This window comes from Phoenix dactylifera, chromosome 18 (assembly GCF_009389715.1).
Source record: "Phoenix dactylifera cultivar Barhee BC4 chromosome 18, palm_55x_up_171113_PBpolish2nd_filt_p, whole genome shotgun sequence".
NCBI lineage: Eukaryota > Viridiplantae > Streptophyta > Magnoliopsida > Arecales > Arecaceae > Phoenix > Phoenix dactylifera.
The window spans coordinates 1,051,369-1,070,539 of record NC_052409.1 but is presented as its reverse complement, the minus strand read 5'-3'; the positions used below and the strand labels follow the sequence as shown (position 1 = coordinate 1,070,539).

Below are 19,171 nucleotides of genomic sequence, written 5' to 3'. Positions count from 1 at the left end.
TTAACTTGGGTTGGTAGCTTTTTTTTTTAGAAAGTACAAACTCATAATGTGGGTAACGAATCAACAATGTTTCCAGGAGCATGTATTTCTTATTCCTTGTGTATTACTTTTCCTGCATTCGTTATTTCGTCATTCAAGTCTTTTCTACGGAGATTGTTAGTTGCTGGATGATAGATCATGATGCAGTAAATTTGAATTTTTGGAGGATAAGTTTAATTTTTTCCAAATCAATTTAACAATATCGCAAATTGGTAACCAACTATCTTTGCCTTTCCCATTAGATGGCGTTTCACCTTAAATTAGTATTGGAATCAATGACTTGTTTTTAAGTATGCTTTGTGCTATATGCTACAGGGGGCGTTTGGTATGGGGTAATCGTCCTAGAATCAAGGATGATGTGGATGGAAGTGATGAGATCACCATGTTTGGTTGCACCACGGTGATCCTACGTGGTGGTGATCTTAAATCACCTCTACTCCTCAAATCACCCCCAACTCGGTAATGGGATACCCGTCCTTGAGGTCGGGAATGCAAGATCACCCAGGGCAGTGGTCCTAGGTTGAAAGTTAAAGACAAAAATATCCCTCAAGATAGTAGAAAAATTGATATATCAATATATCATCAATATATTATATCAATATATATATATAATATTATATTAATGATATATATTATATTGTAATATATTACTAATCATATTATTATCCTATTATTATTGAAGGATATAATTTTAAATTCTAGTAGAAATATATTATTATTTTTTATATTTATATAATAAAATATTTAATATATTACTATATTAATTCTATTTACCTTATTTTTAATCAAAATAATTATTAGTATTAAAAAATCTATTATAAGTACAAATAAAAATATTAATTCTATAATGAAAAATAACATATTTTTATTAGATTAATAATTTATAGGAGTAATAAATATATTTTTATAGAATATATTAATAATTAATATATTGATAAATATATTAATATTTTATTATAATATATTTTATATGATTAATAAATATATGATAAGGGGCTACTAAAAGTAGAATATGTAACAAAATTTTGAAGTTATTATAAGAATTAGTATATTGACTTCCATTTTTAATTTATGAGAATTAAAAATACATAAAAAAATTCATCTAAGATATATCAAGGGTATTTATGGTATTATATGGTCGGTGATCTTGGATCCTCGTACCATACCAAACAAGTTACTCATGGATATCCGGGGATTTTTAATCACGGAACCATAGCCTACCAAACATATTGATCTTAGATCACCGAGGATCAAATCATCCCAGCATTCGGATCACGGGGATCTTAGATCACCGTGGTGATCCTGTTGGGGTTACCAAACGCCCCCACACAGACATGGGATTGTTACATCGATGCCCCTCCATCCAAACCTTTGTCCGTAGAGAAAGATAGCAGATCAACCGTCCATTGCATACTCCTCCTTTCCCTTGCAATCGCGTATGTTGTACGTTGTGCATGTCGTCGTCACCTTAAGGATTAAACGACGTCACATATTGCCTAAAGTGAGCGAAATAGGCGCATGGTCCGTGCCAAACAAAGGAAGATAGGATCACACCGTAATGACCCGTTGGTTGTGGGCCCCAATCTGGCCGCCACCACAAGATTTCAGAGGCGCCAACGGCGACGATGTCCCTTCCCCCTGCGCCATGCTCCTCCCCCACCTCAGACGCGCTTTAGCCACTTCCCCCTCCCGCTTCCTCTCCCTCTCCCACTCTTCTCGTTATCATCGTCGGGCGGTGATGTCGGTGGCGGCGGTGAATTTCTCCGGCGACGGCAGAGGAGGCGGCGGGGGGAGGGCGACGCTGAGGGGCGTGGTGTTCGACATGGACGGGACGCTGACGGTGCCGGTGATTGATTTCGCGGCCATGTACAGGGCGGTGCTCGGGGACGAGGGCTTGGCCGCCGCCCGCGCCGCCAGCCCCTCTGGTAACGTCGACATCCTCCACCACATCGAGACGTGGGACCCACTGGAGCAGCAGAAAGCCTACGAGATCATCGCCCAGTTCGAGCGCCAGGGCCTCGATCGCCTCCAGATTATGCCCGGTCGGTTGGTCCCTCCCCGCTCCTCTCTCTATCTTTAACTCTTTTCTCCTCGTGGTCGATCGCTTCTTTTTGATGAGTGGTTTCTTGTGGTTTTCTTTGATAGCATACAATTATTGGTGATTTGTTCCCATTCTTGACGTGGCTGTTGAGTAGCATTGTGTTGATCTTGGAGTAGCTTGAAGGAAAATGAGACTATTAGGATTAGGATGAGGAAAAATATTGGATCTTTAATGGGGGACGTTTTTTTTTTAAAAAAAAAATTAATTTTAAAGCTTTGCCCATCAAAGATACATCCTACAATGCGGTTCTTTTTTCCCCTTTTCTTTTTCTCTTTTATTTTTCTTTTTTTTAGATGCTTTCTTGCGTATCTCTGAATCAATAGCTGACCTGATATGATTGTAGCTTTTAAGAAAACACAACCTTGAACAAGACAAGAAATCCAGACTTATAGGAAAGATATCACAATATGAGTGATAGGTTACTCCGACTTAATAAAACTTCAATACAAATTGATCGTGATAACTAAAGATGACCTAGGACAACCCCAGCTACTAGCTAATTTTTGTTATCATTTGCATGACTTTAAGAGGAAAAACATAGCAGAGTTTTGCTTTCTAGTTCTTTAGATGTAATCAAGATTAAGTTCCCTTTGATTCTTTCTTTCTATTATGAATGGCAACCGACCTGACCTGCTTTGATTGTTCGGCTGCAACTTCCTTCGCTGATAGAGTTGAACCTACTGTGCAGGTGCCACTGAACTTTGTGAATATCTTGATTCCAAGAAAATAAGGTGAAGTATCAACTTTTATCATGTTTCTTTTCTTTTCTTTTTTGTTGCCGTTGTACGGTCTTGTATAATTTAGTTGCAAGCAATAATCAACATATTCTTGCCCAAGAAATGTATATGGATTAGTTTCACTTCATACCTGGTTTTGGAGGAGCATCATCATGTTTCTTGACTAGGCTATGCCGAATAGTTTTATGTGATTATTCACAAAAAGAGCAGGTGCATGGCAGTTCAGACATGCAATGCTGTATGACCTCCCACATTTAGGTCTTGTTTGTTGCTTGATTATATCTGCTTTGAATTATAACATTTATCTTCACCTACCAAACTATTTCCTACAGTTGTAATTGAATGTACCGATACTACACTATCTATAATCAGGTTATTCTATATGCTTTATTTTCAGTTTCCAAATACAGCCAATATGCATTTTTCAAGTTTACCTTTATACATTATGTCTAGCTCATTAATCTATGCATAAGTCCTCTACAACTTCAAAATTCACATTCTTTCATGTGCTTTTGTATATTTATTTTTTTAAATGTCTACATGACTTGGCTTGATATGTTCCTCATTTTGAATATCCTTCTGCATGGTAGCTACCTTTGCTGCTGCAACCACTGCATCTAACTTGAGGTTTTGCAGAAGGGGTCTAATTACTCGCAATATCAAGGCTGCAGTCGATTTATTTCATCAACGATTTGGGGTAAGTAGTTGGATGATTTATTGTTGTTCTCTTAAGTAGGTGCTTTTACCATATGCTTACATAGGAGATAGAAATAAACACATAAGAGGAAGCATATTTGTTGCACGATTGAGGGTAGCAGGTGGAGAACCAACTGAGATGGTGTGGGCATGTCTAAAGTTTGGAGACTGCCAAATGATGAGATAACTTAAATTTTGCATTAAAAAGGTTAGGAAAGCCAAAGGAAACACCAGTAATAGCATAGATGGAGATCTTGAGGAAGGACTTGGAAATTGTCGTGGGATATATCCCTCTTTGGAATTAATGGTGGTCAGAAGATTCATAAAAAGCCTAGCCCAAATAGCTGGAATTCGGAATTCCTGCTAATAAAGGTTTTATGGTTTTATCAATGCTTTACCATACTAAGTGTTTGATGATTTTGGTGTTTGCAGGTCAAGCTTATGCAGTCCTTAATCTGAATTGTTTGCACTTATCTGTTATTCCCTTGCTTTAGTACACCAACCATACATTTTCTTCTTTTTTTCCCTTCTGTAACATCAACAGCCATACTTTATGGAACGTTATTTGATTTCAAGTTCCATAAGCTGCTAATGTCATTGTATATCCTGAGGTTTACTGTATTCATTCTATGGGCCATTTTGATTCTGTCAGATGGTTTCTTTTTCCTATGTTTTTACCTGCATGTGTGCACATTTGTGCATGTAAAGTAGGACCTGTGTATGCATGTACGAGTAGGCATGCTGACACAAGTGAAAGGAGGGAAGCTCATGTACCCTTGCTTGCTTGCATGTGCATTTGCATGCATAGATGTAAATAAATACTTTCGACCAACAAGCTTTATTTCATCCATATGTGGTTGAGATTATATTCAAGGTAAGACCCTTTTGAGTGACAATCGCTTCACAAGATGTTAAGGAAATAAGGGGAAAGTTTTAAAATTAAAGCTTGCTGCAGCCCTTAACTGAAGCAAGGAGTTGATAGGTAACTATTGCAGTTGTTCAGTGGAAGGCTTGCTGGCAATTTAAAAATCTTAAAAGTAGAAGATAATCTAGTAAAGAGAGGGATGAAAAATCTTGTTTATGACTTTAAAGGTTTTTTCAAGGTTCAGATCTAGTGAAAGCAAAGATGTTAGAACCCCGCAGCTTTAAAAACAATAGATGCTGCTTTTTTGGATGCCTTTATAGGATGTTTCTTGAGCTGGAATACTGTAGAGTTGGATTTGCAGCATCTTTGTGTTTCAGTTAGCTGTATACTGACTCAACTATGCTGGTTCAACTGCAATTATCTTGTCACCTTAAATAATATGTTTTGGATTGGAAATCATGATTGCTTTACAGAAGTTATCCAATTGATATATGCTAGGTTTCCATTTTGCCCTTTCGTTTTAATTGACATACCACTAAGTCATATTGTTATCTTACAAAAATACTCATCGATGTATTCTGTTCTTTGAATTAATTCTAATGACTTTTTTCTCTGAAAATATTCTTGTTCCATGAATGTAGATGAAGTTCATCCCTGCTTTGAGTAGGGAATTTCTCCCTTATAAGCCAGATCCAGCTCCATTGCTGCATATTTGTTCAACTTGGGGAATCCGTCCAAGTGAGGTCATGATGATAGGTGACAGTGCCCGAGATGATGTAAGTGGATGTTATGTAGTTTATATTTTGTTTTATTTATGTTATATAGATTTTAACTTTTAGCAAAAACTAGAGCATACCAGTCCATTTAGTCTTCTTTTTTTTATTACTCAATAATGCTTTTATTTTGCAGATGTTTTATTAGTGTTAACTCTTTATATGGATGAATATTGATACAAATAGCAATTCTTGATTTTGGCTTGAAATGAACAATTTGCTGTGCTAGCATTTCAAGAGAAATTGCAGATATACAACTAACCTATATCGCTATATTTTCACAAAGGTTTTAGACCTGGGCGAACAAGATTTTTTTTTTCTAGGAAAAGTAGGGGAAAACCCACCTAAAATTTACTAAAATAATGAAAAAAAATGTACAAGAAGGAAAGGGAAAAGTAGAGAACAAGACAAGGGAGGCATCAGCCTAACAACCAGGAAGGCCCAAATCCCTAAAACTCCATCCAACAAAAGTCCACAAAATTCAAAATTCAAGTCACACCTCTATACAATCAATAAACAACATTCATTTTCAAGTTTTAGATTGTCTCGATGCTAGAAGACTCGCTGGAAATCAACACATTGGGAAGCTCACTGAGAATATCTTGTTGAAGGGTGTTAGGAGAGAGAGCTAGTTCGGACCATTGACATTAGTTGAGCACCTACTGTGAAGACAACACGAATCATGCTAGATCTAGGGCACATCTAGTCTCAGGATAGGAGGGGGAGGTGAAACAGAGAGGCCCGATTAGGCTGGATTGAGGCGCTTCTAGCCAAGAGGGGGAGAGAGAGGGGGAGAAAGGAAGTGGCGGAAGCAGGGAGGGTAGATTGAGGACACTTCTAGTCGAGAGAGAGAGAGAGAGAGCAAGGAGGCCGAATTAAATAGAGAGAGAAAGAGAGAGGAACTCAAGTACACGTGATTGACAACAGTCGTATCTGGCCAGTGATGGCTGGATCTAATCGGTAGCCAAAACCGAATATCCTAGAGGAGAGAGAGGGGGAGGAGGAGAGAGAGAAGGAGAAAGAGAGCAAAACATCATTCAAATACTATCTTGTAATCCCTTGTGCTGATGTAGCTTGAAGTAATAACGACATGCATTTCTAGTGACCTGTATTATGACACCCACTTGGGTAAGGATAACTTTGTCAATTGAGTTAGTTGCCATTTTCAACTTGAGGTGTTCATTCCTTCAAACATTTGAGTGGACAAGTATCATGACGGTAGCAAATTGAAGATCACGTTTATTGCATTCATACAATAGTTGCTTGTATAAACTTAGTGCACATAGCCTTTTATGTGGAAACCAGAACATACAAGAATTGAAATATCAATATCAAGGCTGGTACCGGTTTTTTCAGGAACAGTACAATACTGACTTGTACCATACCGATCAAGGCTTGCCATACCGGTCGGTACCATACGATACTAATATCGAACTGGTACATAGACTTGTACCGTACTGATACTCGGTATGCTTTGCAGTCTTATACCATGTACTGACACTGTAATAAGATGGTATATGTATAGGATTCGGTACCTAGTTGGCGAACCTTGATACAGACTCTTGGGACGATGGTGCATAACGATATACATATTTGAGATTTTTTTTTTCCTATTTAGTTTTTCAATATTTGAAATTTTGATATGTAATATGGATATTTAGTCAATAGTGTTTTGTTTTTTTGATGTGCAACATGGATATGGATTGAATTAAAGTTCATCTAATCATCTACTATGTTATCTGACTGGCATTTGTTGTCTTATAACACAATCAACTATTGGAGTTAATTATCTCTAGCACAAGGAATAAATTTGTTTCCTAGTCCTTATCACTCATAGTCAAAACTTATAACTATTTAGATTGATGGATGCAAAATCTAAAGAGTCGTGGTTGGGAACTTTGACAAATCAATATTTGATTTTTATTTTCATCCCATGATTGAGCATGCGAGCAAATGGAATTCAGAGGTTTTTGGCCAAAATCATATGGATTTTTCATTAGAGTCGGTATTAGTTTTCACCGGATTTTCATATTTTTGTGGTTGAATAATCTTGGCATGCTTGCTTCATTATTGCATTGAATAATTCTATTTCTAGTATGATTTTGTACCGGACTTAATACCTAATCGATATGGTCTCTCCCACTTCACTCTGGGTCAACCAACATTGGCTGTCCACCTTCTTTCAGGAAAATTGCTGTGTCAATTGGAACAGGCTTGGTACAGGCTAAACCTCTTATCGATTGGAATCGATCAGAATGGCCGGGTCATCCTGTTCCCATCTTAAAAAAATAAAAGAAATCTCTCCAAATCAGGATAGACTTTATATTGGCCATATTGGCTTGATATCAGTCAGTACCGATCGGGTCGGCCTTACATCACAATTTCACCCGTTTTGGCAACTTGACACTTGTCCCGATGCTCTTTCCATGTCAGAATGGCACGGTACTGATGGTACTATCTTGTTTCAAGGCGGTATTTAAATTCATGTATATGTATGTATATCTATCTGTCTATCTCTGTATGTGTGTGTGTGTAATACATATATGTACATGTATATATATGTGTATATGTGTGTGTGTATACGTATACATAATATAACGAGAGAGATGGTTCAAGATCTGCTCTTGTAATGGGTCATGAGGTTCATATGTAGCTATGAAATGGTCCTTCTCTTTGCATCACAAGAGGGATATCATGAAGCTTTGGAAAATGTGGTAACTGCCTCCTATATATAAGAGAATCATTTTGAGAATACGCTCACAACTTTTTGGTAGTCATATTGCACAGGAAACTGCCTGCTTTCTGTTGTGTCACTTTTAGGTGGATCAGCTGCTGTTTACATCTTAGTAAACAAGAAAGAAACAACTATCCCTATTTATTACAAACTATATCTTAAGGATTTTAATCAATATTGAGTTTGACTCTCTGAGTTCAAGTTTGGCAATTGTAAGCTGTCTATGCTTGGTAACCTTGTTCCAAACTCATCTATCATGGACCACATAGGCTTTTCATGCTGTATGGAGACATCCACCAATTTCTGACTGCCCAAAAATTCTTGGCAATAGTAATGATGATTGTATATTATTATTATAATGAAACAATTGGGAATGATACTGTTGTTTCCATTTCATTCAATTGTGGTATCATCATCTCAGTGTACTACTGCTTTATTTTAGTGCATCATTTAGACAGATATATTGCCTTGAAATTGGGCAGTAGAGTGATCAGGTTCTATTCATACTGCATCTGGCACAATTTTCTTAAGCATGGATTTGGCTTGTTCTCTTTAAGCATTGGTTTGAAAAAGGTAGTATTATCAGGACTATGGGAGCTGAAAACTAAACCAGCGTGTAGTTACTCTTTTCATACTTGTCTAGCAGTCATGTGACTGGCTGGAATTGTGATACTGAAAACTAATAGAGACATGATTCATACTGCATTCAGAATGCTTTAACTTCTAACTGGTAATTTTCCATCATCATACTTTATTTGATATTATCGGTATAGCAGCATTAGCTTCCATAAAATATGCATGCGGAAAACACCTGCATGTAAGGTGTATGTTCCTCAGTTAACAACAATGCTAATTATGACCTCTTACAGGTGGTTTGTGGGAACAGAGCTGGAGCCTTTACATGTTTGCTCGATGAAACAGGGAGATATTGCTCTCCTGAATCTCTCAGCGATGATCAAAAACCTGATTTCAAGGTGTCTTCTCTAATTGAAGTGCACTCTCTTTTGGAGACCCATTTTGATTTGGTGCCGCAATCTCTAACCGGCTAAAGAATCTCAAAGTGCAGTGTTTTAACTTCATTTGAAAAGTTTGAGCCAATCTGCATTCATCAGCCTGTGGCCTTGGCTGATAGGCCTAGATGGTTACTGGATTGTCTCTTGTCATCAGCTCCATCAATAATTTTTTGCACTGGGAGCCAGGTGATATATTGACTATTTTAAGTAATTGTTTTTGAAAATCTTAGGTGAAAGTAAGAAGCCGCTCTTCATGGGAAGTTGTGGAGATATGAACCTGTGTGATCAAATGTTGCATCTCTAAGGTGTGGTGCCCTTGTCTTTATGTCCAGTACAATGATATTAAATCCATGAATGTATGATACATGGCTGCTTGTTTGCATTGGCTACACTTTAAGTTTAGAATTCATGGTCTTTTTATCCTTTCAAAGGCAAAACTTTACAGTACAAGCAGAATATGTAATAAATATTTCAAGATTTGATTGTTTATGGGACTGTGTTCAAGATTTGTTGGGCTGAATTTCTAACCCCAAATGCCCAACCCACCGTGTATTATGGCATGAGGATCTCAACTATTCTCACCAACCCAGGTGGCAATTGAGTTGAGAGTGGTATTACTCCCCATTCTCGCTCTACATTCCTCAAAATGCCAAATTTTATGTTACAAGTACCTCATTGATCCTCCACAAAACAGTTCCAAAGTTTCTGTGTTAGGTAAATTAGTTTCTCGGAATTATCTTACTCTTGGCTTAAATAAGGTGGGCTCACCACCGAGATTGCAGGTATAGCAATGAAGAGATCTACAATTCGTACATTCTTCCCAAAGAAACACATAAAGAATAATAATTGCATTCATGCGGCAGCACTTGCACCCTGCAAGACATGATGAGCAACGTTTCTTTTGCAGGTATTTTGAATAGAAATCAAATAAGAAAATAGTCTTGCTAACTCCAAATATTAGCTATATCCATGGCAAAGGACTGAATTTTAGAAGATGATGCGGAAGTAAAACATAAAGGAACAGCGTAGGTAATTAGTAGAGACATATAACATTCTTTTTTATGTATTTTATCTGTTCGGTTTTTGCGCATAAATTGCGAATAAACAGCTACAGCATAGAAGATTAATGGGTGGGTGAGAACACTAATTAATGTTCTGCTCATACACATGAGCACCGAATAATATGCAACTCTTTTTTCTGGTGGAAGTGTAATCCTAATTAGCATAGGATTGGGAAACATCTTGAACTAAAAAACTTACTTCTAACATGATATCTCCGAAAGCATACAAAATCTATGGTTACTTTAGAACAGACAAACTCTCATAATATATATTATATGAATATGGAGAGATAAGTATGCAGTCTGTATCTAAATATCAAATTATATTTATAATGCTATTTAATTTTATTTAATACTTATAAAATTTTTAAATATATATATATAATTATATCCGCATACGATTAACTTGATTTACGATCTACTAAATAATATTTTTGATTCCACAATTATAAAGTTTAATAATCTAACTTATATCTATACTTATATCTAAATTTTTAAGATTCGATTTGTATCTATATTTATTTAAAATAAATATAATTATAATTTTGTATCGAATTAATATTTATATCTATATTTATATTTATAAATTAAAATAACTATAAATATGAATATATTCTGATTTCAGCTCTATCTCTTAACGTAAAAGTAATATGGAGCCTGCAATCCTGATCCAATGTAGTCGGATAAAACTGCATTTCCCAGTGCTTACTGATTTCTCCTCTCTTATTTTTATCCACTTAACACACAATTTCACATCAAGGTAAGTTGCCATTGTTTAAACCAGAGTCTGACAAACTGACAGCGTCTGTTTCTCGCCAGCGTGCGCAAAAAAAATACTAACCTATTATTCTCCCCATTCACTCCGATTCCATTTGCATTAATCAGGTTGGTTGGTGCACCTTCCAAGCCCCAACCAATCCTCTGCCTTTGACTTTGACATGTCACTGTGTGATAGCTTGGGCTGACAGCAAAATAGGCTCGGAAACTTACGCTGACATTTAATGAATTGGATGCCATCGAGCTAGCTTAATTAATTATGGATAGTTGCGAACGAGACTCAATCAACATGCCCAAGTTCCCAAAACAAAGAAATAGTCTATCGAAATCCAAATTGCTCAACAAGCATGGTTATCCGACTTGCAAGGCAAGATAGGGCATTAAACAATTCAAGACCTACAACAAAGTCTTGTCTGTTGCTAAGTAATTAGTTAATGTTTGAAGTTACGCACAATAAACAATATGGAGCCATTTTTAGATGCATCCAATTTGAGAAAGGCTCTCCTTGGATTGTTGTGACATCTAAAATTCAGCGAGATATGTTTCCTTCAATAGGGTACAGGTTTTCTGTAAGCTTTTGCAGAATGGGACCAACATATGGGCATCTTCTGATGTATTCCATATTTCTATTGCATACGTTCCCCCACTAGATAGAGATTCTAAAATTTTACACCAACTTAATGTGTGCCATGGCCAAGAACTTGAGTTGGTAAATACATTGGAGTTGCCTTGCCTTTATATGGATCTATTTTTGCAGCGATTCCATTCATCAAGTTTGCAGCAACTTTTCCTTTCAGACCAGGCTAAAGGCTAGCTCAAGATGGTCCTGAAGTGGTCTGTGATGTTCTTTACAGTTGAATTGCCATACCGATCCGTCTAAGAGACTTAATTTGCAGCGTGCTAGGCTTTGTCTAATCTTTATTATGCGGCGAAAAAAGATGGGGAGGGTCATAATATTTACAAAGATTTGAATGAAATCCCCAAAATAATACAAAAATACTAGAATAAATATTAAAGAATATTGTTGCAGAAATATGTATATATATGAATATCATGTATGAAAACATCAGTAGCAATGAAAGCAAGGATAGGCACAAAATGACCCGTAGAGACCTTTCCATGGATCGAAACGGATAAGAACCTTGAATTTTGATATTAATACGCTATATTAGGCGTGTGGTGAGGCAAAGAGAAACCCGAGGCATGCATGGAAAGAATGGGAAGTGGAAAGGGGAGGAACGACTCAATGGCATTGGGGGTTGCTTCCCGGCCCACCATAGTAGAAGTAATTTCCCCAGTCGGTGTTGGAGAAGCTCTTGATGTCGTAGCAGTTGGTGTTCTCGGCGAGCGTGGAGATGGACAGGGCGGAGCTAAGGCTGTTGTCCGAGTCGACGACCTCGAGGTTGCGGAAATAGCTCGCCTTCCCAAACCCCTCCTCCGCGAAGTGGCCCGACCCCATTTGGGTCGAGGTGTGCTCCCCATTTGGTCGCATGTTCACCACCTCCCCTCCCCATTCCACCATTGTCGCATGGTCTGAGAGGTGCGTGAAGAGCTCGGCCGGCCAGTAGCCGACGAGCATGCTGTCTCCGAAGCTCATCCACCAATTCCCAAGCTTTGGATCCTGAAAAATTTACGTCACCAACACTGTCAAATGTGGCACATCATATATGTTCCAGGTCTGTGGCAAGACCTGATCACTATGTAGACACAGGTACTGATAGCTATGGGACATGAACTAAATGCTCAGCAATTGTTGTGCTATTGTGGTTAAAGTTGTGGCATTGATGATAGGAGACAAGGCCTGAGCCAGAGCATTAGTAACTCGGATAGGTATGCATTGGCATTATTCCATATAGAAACAGTATCATAAAGTGGGTCGAGTTAGCATCAAGCCGGCTTCATACATTGGGAGTATGGTGGCTCAATTGATCCAAAAATGACCTGTTGCTTAGTTAAGCTCGAGAGATGTACCTTCCATATGAGAATAGTAATATCATATTGGCTGCCTTCATATGATGAGACCGGTGATATAGCTGCTCCAATGGCTATCTTGCTGTTGGTCTGCACAAACCCTGAGCACAGAAGGTTGTAGCACCCTGTCGCCTGATATGCATCGCTCTGCAGCATCATAAGAATGAAACGTGAATTCATTATTACAGCTACTGTTAAAATGTATAATATTTTTGAAGACTTCGATCAAAGGTTGCTTAATTATCTCTTTCTTGGAGGACATAACCCTGATAAATTAACAACATTGGATCTTTTTTTTTTTTGAAAGTAAACGTCAGAGACTTTGATGCATAAACGATATATTAGTGTATAATAAAAGTATATAAGGGAAGATTTAAGGGAGAGAGTTTACCGTCCAGTAGGTGAACAGCCTGGGCCTACCGTCTCCATAAAGCTCAGGGCTGACCTGACTAGAAAGAAATACAAAGCTTCAGATAACCACTCCGTACAAGCAATTAGCATGCGTCGTTGGGCCCATCAAATTCATGCAATGGTGGTGTGGATTAGCTGCAACGCCACGTTCACCAGAAAGTTGGTGAAAAATGTTCCTGGTGCGGGGCAGGTGTGTATCAAGTGCGGTGCAAGGTGTCCTGCACCTGATATGGATCAACCGTTGGGCCCATCATCTCATGAGCCGTCTATCTTGATGATGAAAGGCACTTATAATTTTTCCGACAGACCGTGTGATTGCAATGCAAAAGTTTGAAGTCACCAATAAATCTAGTGGTCCTCAGCTCCCCACTTGATCAAAAGTATGCAAGGAAGCTGCCTCTGATGGAACTTCCTTCTATCCACTCCTATTGTTATTCATATTCTTTATCTTTTTGGTTGTGGGTGTGCATGGATGGGGTTTATAAAGGAAGCAGCCACTGGCGAGCATGATTACATGAGAAATGCTTGCATAGACAAAAAAGACTTCTCTTCTTTCTGTGTTTGTCCCGGAAAATGTTGACATCATGTCTTTGAAGTCATTATTTGTTTGGAGATGATCAACTTGCATGACAATTTTTTGTACTCAAAGGTGATGATATATGTGAATCATGGGACGTAAGGCAGGTGCTGAAGTGGGTGTTCTTAAAAGTGCTCTATTAAGCATGCATTTCTTTTAAGTAGGACATGATATGATGAGTGTTTCAATCTCAAGGTGGCATGTGGTCTCTCATAATACACGCGAGACCATAGGGTTTGCTGTTTCTCTCTGAGCTGGGAGGAAGCATTCAAAGTAGCTCTTTTTGGGAGTTGCTTTAGCACCCTATATATTTTATCTAACATGGAGTATATTATGTTTTCTGACTTTGAAAAAATGCACCACCGAGTCGTACCAGCAGTTACCATCACACTTGACTACTTGTTTGCTGACTGGTGGAAAAAAAATACACAGATCCCAGAATTTAGTATACCTGCTGAAACTCGAATGCGAGGGTCCCTGAAGAGTGGTCCACAAAGAAAGTACTTATACCATGTGCCTGGATTTATGGATTAGGAGGATGCTTTGATTGACAAGAAGTAGATGGGGCCTATTGGCTGATTTCCTCCTTAAATGGTGGCAAGCTAAAATGTCAAATCTCAGGGTCCATTGCTCCCTTGAGTCCTTGGAGAGCATTGGATATTTGTCTCTTCCCCTAATTTCCAATCTATAAAATTCAGCATGTTTACCCCTCATATTGGTCTGACTACCACTTGATTTATCTTGTACACTAGAAAATTTTTCTATAGATACTTTGACTTGTGCCAAAAAGAATTCTACTTGTTCTCATCCCTGGCTTCTAAGTTAAGGTTAACCAAAAAATTTAGTAGAACAAAAAAGCAAAAATATTTTAGTATTTCAAATGGTGACACTTGACAAGGAATCATTTAGTGCTAAAATATTTTATGGCCCTAAGATATGAAACTTTGGTATAGACTGAAATTAAAGAAATACCTGCCAGCCAGCTTCGATGCTGTTGAGATCAGAGCCATCGAATGATCCCGAGAGGATCCAGATCTGGGAGAGGCTGAATTCGTTGGACATTTGGACGGATGGATCCCAGACATTGATCGTAGCCTTAGCTCCATAGATCTCTTGTGTGTTCCCAGTGTAAGCAATTGCATGCTGCACCCAAGCACGAAGCAAGATATAAAAAATTAGCCTAGTAGTCAACAAAGTTCTGGAAACGTATTTAATTCGGTTTCTTAGGTGCTGAGATAAGATCCCATGTAAGCCACTGGGAAGCTACTGGAAAATTTTGTTAATGAGAAAAAATGGAATTCCGCATTCGATTCCCACTTGTTTACGTTTCCCTGAAGGCTCCCCAGTGGCAAGGCTATAATGGTTATAGTATACATGTACAGTTTTAGTCGACAAAAGGAAAAGAAATATATATATATATATATATATATATATATATATATATATACCTAAAGGAGCAGGAGTGAACGTAAAGAAATGGTGACATGATACCTCCACTACCGATGAACACCTTTGAGTTCATTCAATGCATGCTCTTCCAGTATCATTATCTCCTTTACATACGGGTGGGAAAAAAATATAGTGTGAACTCTTTAAGGTCCTATGCAAAAGAAACAAGATATGAACGCCATTTATTACCTACTCCTTCCTTCCCGGTTCCCACCCACCTTCTCAGCGGAGGCCCCCATCTTTATTGCTACTTTCAGTGAGAGGAAGAAAGAAGAAAACAACCAGACTTTAGGAAAAAGAAGCCCTCAAGTCTTCATTCCCACACAGGACTCTGAATGTTCTTCACCCTCTCACCTTCCCATTAAACCCATTTCTTGAAGGTCCATTAATTAAAAGGAGCAAGCTAAGGAAAAGGAGATTTGAAGTTTTTTGTTGATCTTGTGCATACCTCATGGCCATTGCCGCTGACCACATCTGGTGCATCGACCTTTCTAGCCAGCGGCACTCCCTGCTGCTTCTTCCCATAGTGGTACAAAGATTTGGCTCTCAATACGTCGTCGACGGAGCTCCTCCGTATTGGGACCGTGCCCTTCGGGCAATGCCCAACATGGTGCCATGTCTGCCAAGCCCTTCTCGCTGCATCGCTTGCATTGTAATTTCGCGGTTCCCGGCCACCTCTGAATGCTGGCATCTGAGGTGCCTCTCTCTAACATAATTCACAAGAAATTGGGTCAAACATTGGCTCAGGAATATTTTGTCAAGAAACAGAGACTGACTAGGCTCTCAAAGGAAGCAGCCGCCCTGTTATCAACCTGGATCTTGTGGTTCTTTAGAAGAGGATGATCGAGAGCCGGTTGCTTGTGCCGGTGGACGCAGTCGATGATATCTCCATCCGGACTCTGTACAAATATGTAACTCCAAGAGCTAAGCCGGAAAGTTATAGTTAACCAATAAAAATGAAACGATAGAGAAACCTCTCTATAACTTCTAATCGTCATCCTTACCTCGACGGACCTCACGGCAGGCTTGTTGACCTTCTCCAGGTACCTTTGAATCCTTGCCAATCTAAGACTCGCGATGCGTCCAGTGCTTGTGTAATTCAAAGCCGAGACATCGACCGTTCCGTCGGCGCCGAGGAACGCGAGAAAAAGAAGGAAAAGTGGGGTAATGGAAGGTAAAGACATGGAGCAAATCAAAGAGCAACATCTCTCTCCTCTCCTCCTCCTGACCTCCATATCTTTCAGTGCCAAAGAGAACAGTTGAAGGCCCTCAAGACCTGTGTTGCTACTAACAAAGAAACCACATGAATCAGACCAATCTTTTTAACACCACCAGAGGCGAGAAAAGGACGCCTCTCTTACCCTCTGCTATGCTGTTTAAACCCTCTCTTTTATTGCACTAGATATTATAGATAGAAGCCGCCATTACCGCCATCTCTATCAACCCAACCCTCGTGTCTCTCTCTCTAGCAGTTGCACTAGTAAAAGAGGGAGGGGGGAGAAGGGAGAAGGCTTGAAGACGGAGAATAAAGTTTTGACCTACCGAACTCCAGAGACTCTTAATGGCAACTTGAATGGGCTAGCTGACACCTCACAAATGAACCATAAATAACCCATGAAGGCCGCGGGCCGGCTTTCTTATAGTGCGTTCGGCCTACGCGGGCGCGAGCTTTCCCCCTGTTATTTTATTGTTTTCTAGGGTTTTGGGAGTTTGGGAAGTGGAAAGCGAGGAAAGCTTTGATTTATTTCCCCCTGTTCTTATTTTTATTTTTATTCTTTTGCGCAAAGCCATAAACAGGGGAAGAGCCTTCTATTCTATTCTTCGTTATTTCTATTTATTTATCTTGGTGTGCATGGGACAGCCCTCCCCGTAGGACGTATCTAATTAGTAATTACCAAACGTAATTATGGTTTGCTTCCCCTGGTCCAGCCAATACAGCAAACAACTCTTTCAGTCTATGAGTGCCCGCCATGCAGCCAATGTTGGTGATCCTGACCTAGATTGCACACAGAATTCACATGGAACTTTGAACCAAGCATGCATGTGCTTGGGAGAATGTTATGGGTGATGCATCAACACATTAAATACTATTAGCTTGTGCCAAATAAACAAATTTTGTTAGATTCTCTTATCAATCAGTCCATTGCTAAGCAATTCTTAGATGGTTCTCTTCAAATTTGGACATGAATTATTATAGTGTGAGGGAATCTATCTCTTTTTCTCTCAAAAATTATTTCAAAAAAAATTAGATTATGAAAAAAGAGTATATATAAATCCCTAGTACTGGTGCTTGCTTTGCTTATGGCGTGTATGGATCACGAAGGTCTGGATCACGCTCACGAACATCAGAATCAAGCTTTCGATCACTACTCTAAGAATCTAGATCTCGACCGAAATAAGCAATTTGATCCTTAGCGGATCCCGCATAGTTAGTAGCGTAGCTAGAAGTTTTCCCTTTCTTTCTAAGTTGTCGATTCCGTTAAAGATCCAGTAACAGTAATTGTTTAATCGAGTGATCCAGATGAGCGAGTAGTGCCATTTCATTCTGAAAGAGATTTTTAAAAAATATATATATATACAAAGAAAGTTGAACAATAAAATATTTGCTTAAATCAGCCATGATGCAACCAAACTCTAGAAATTTTTAATTACTTGGACATTAAATGGGCTGTAGTCGTCGTTGAGTGCCGCAAAGCCAAAGCATAATTATGTACGAACCAGCAATTGCCGCTTGGCCTCCATTAATTGCAGCCGCCATCATGCTTCATGTAGTCTCCACGCATGAGCTGCTTCCTCCGCCAGTAAAGTTTTGAGATGATGGTAATCTATTTCCCTTATGGCTGCAGCCATGTATAACTTTAGTCTATGGTGTGCAAGTACGTATATGGTCAACTTAGCTTTAGTTCATCCAAGGGATTAAATCAGGTTGTTCGGTTTGAGTGAGTACCATGTTTGGTAATATTATTTAAGATAGGATAATTTTAAGCATTTTTTAAAATTTTAAAATACTGACGTAGTTCAACTAACTCCTGGCCAATTCTGGTAGGCCTTAAAAACACCTGTACCGGAAGCATTAATATGTGTGGTAGCTTATGAATCCGATTCTCATATCTAGATCCATACTACAAACGAGCAAAATGGACCAAATTGTTTCAAAGTGCTCAACTGTATTTGAAAATCAGTAAAAATAATGGTCTTTAGAGACTATCATAGTGACACTATTTGAGAAACTAGGTTACAATGCAAGCAGAGCTATGCATGCACCGGATAGAAGCTTTTTAAAGGTGGCATTTTCGTTGTGTTTTTATTATATATATATATATATATAAATGATGGTGAGAGTTGTGTTATAAAGAGGAAAAAGAGACTGATGATCGAAAGCTAAAGTAATATCTTCTATAGAACGGATTTTCCAATTTTTCATACAATTGAATTCATATCTAGAGATCGGTCACTTCTTGACATAGAATATGTCAATATTTCAAGGAAATCCCAACTTATCATTAAGTTCTACTACGATGGATTAGATTACTCAATGGTAAGTGGCTGTCCCTGGCTAGAACTTGGCTTTTGCATTTAAGGACAGTGATTGGATTTGAGGATTAGACTTCAAGAAGTGATTTCATTGGAATTCGAAGAACCCGTCTCTGATGCTTCGAGAAAACTGAAATATAAAACAAAGATTTTTTATATTTTTTAATTTTTACAAAGCATGGAAAAACAGGATTCTGGGAAAAAAAATAAGACCATTAGGATATTATCTAATAAAGTAATAAAAGCGCTAAACATCGGTGAGACATTGGTAAGGTTGGACGGCAGAGATCTAGAGAGAAATCTACATGAAGATTCCTCTTTGATATTCTCACCTACTTCGGATTCCGTTCCGACGTCGCTTAAACGACACGATTAGGATACCGCGACACGCGGGTCTAAAAAGCGTGAGATTACTGCAATACCCTTTAACGGA

General features: G+C 38.5%; 2 protein-coding genes across 3 annotated transcripts; one reads left to right on the top strand and one right to left on the bottom strand.

Annotated features, from left to right (window-relative positions):
• Positions 1-1,560: 1,560 nt before the first annotated feature.
• LOC103706962 (haloacid dehalogenase-like hydrolase domain-containing protein At2g33255) lies at positions 1,561-9,447 on the top strand. Of its 2 annotated transcripts, none has more exons than XM_008791252.4 (5): positions 1,561-2,081; positions 2,829-2,871; positions 3,517-3,574; positions 5,080-5,214; positions 8,815-9,447. In XM_008791252.4, exons 1-5 carry the CDS (start codon positions 1,598-1,600, stop codon positions 8,992-8,994), a joined length of 900 nt encoding a protein of 299 aa, XP_008789474.1. In that variant the 5' UTR covers positions 1,561-1,597; the 3' UTR covers positions 8,995-9,447. The 2 variants fall into 2 exon arrangements, with proteins under 2 accessions (XP_008789474.1, XP_008789473.1); XM_008791251.4 differs by having other exon boundaries at positions 3,514-3,574.
• Positions 9,448-11,782: 2,335 nt separating this feature from the next.
• Positions 11,783-16,792, bottom strand: LOC103706961. Its single transcript, XM_039115315.1, has 8 exons — positions 16,566-16,792; positions 16,209-16,488; positions 16,017-16,103; positions 15,653-15,910; positions 14,728-14,898; positions 13,159-13,212; positions 12,768-12,914; positions 11,783-12,417 (listed from the first exon to the last, which is right to left on the bottom strand). The coding sequence occupies exons 2-8, from the start codon at positions 16,437-16,439 to the stop codon at positions 12,040-12,042; spliced, it is 1,326 nt and encodes a 441-aa protein (XP_038971243.1). The 5' UTR covers positions 16,440-16,488; positions 16,566-16,792; the 3' UTR covers positions 11,783-12,039.
• Positions 16,793-19,171: the final 2,379 nt, after the last annotated feature.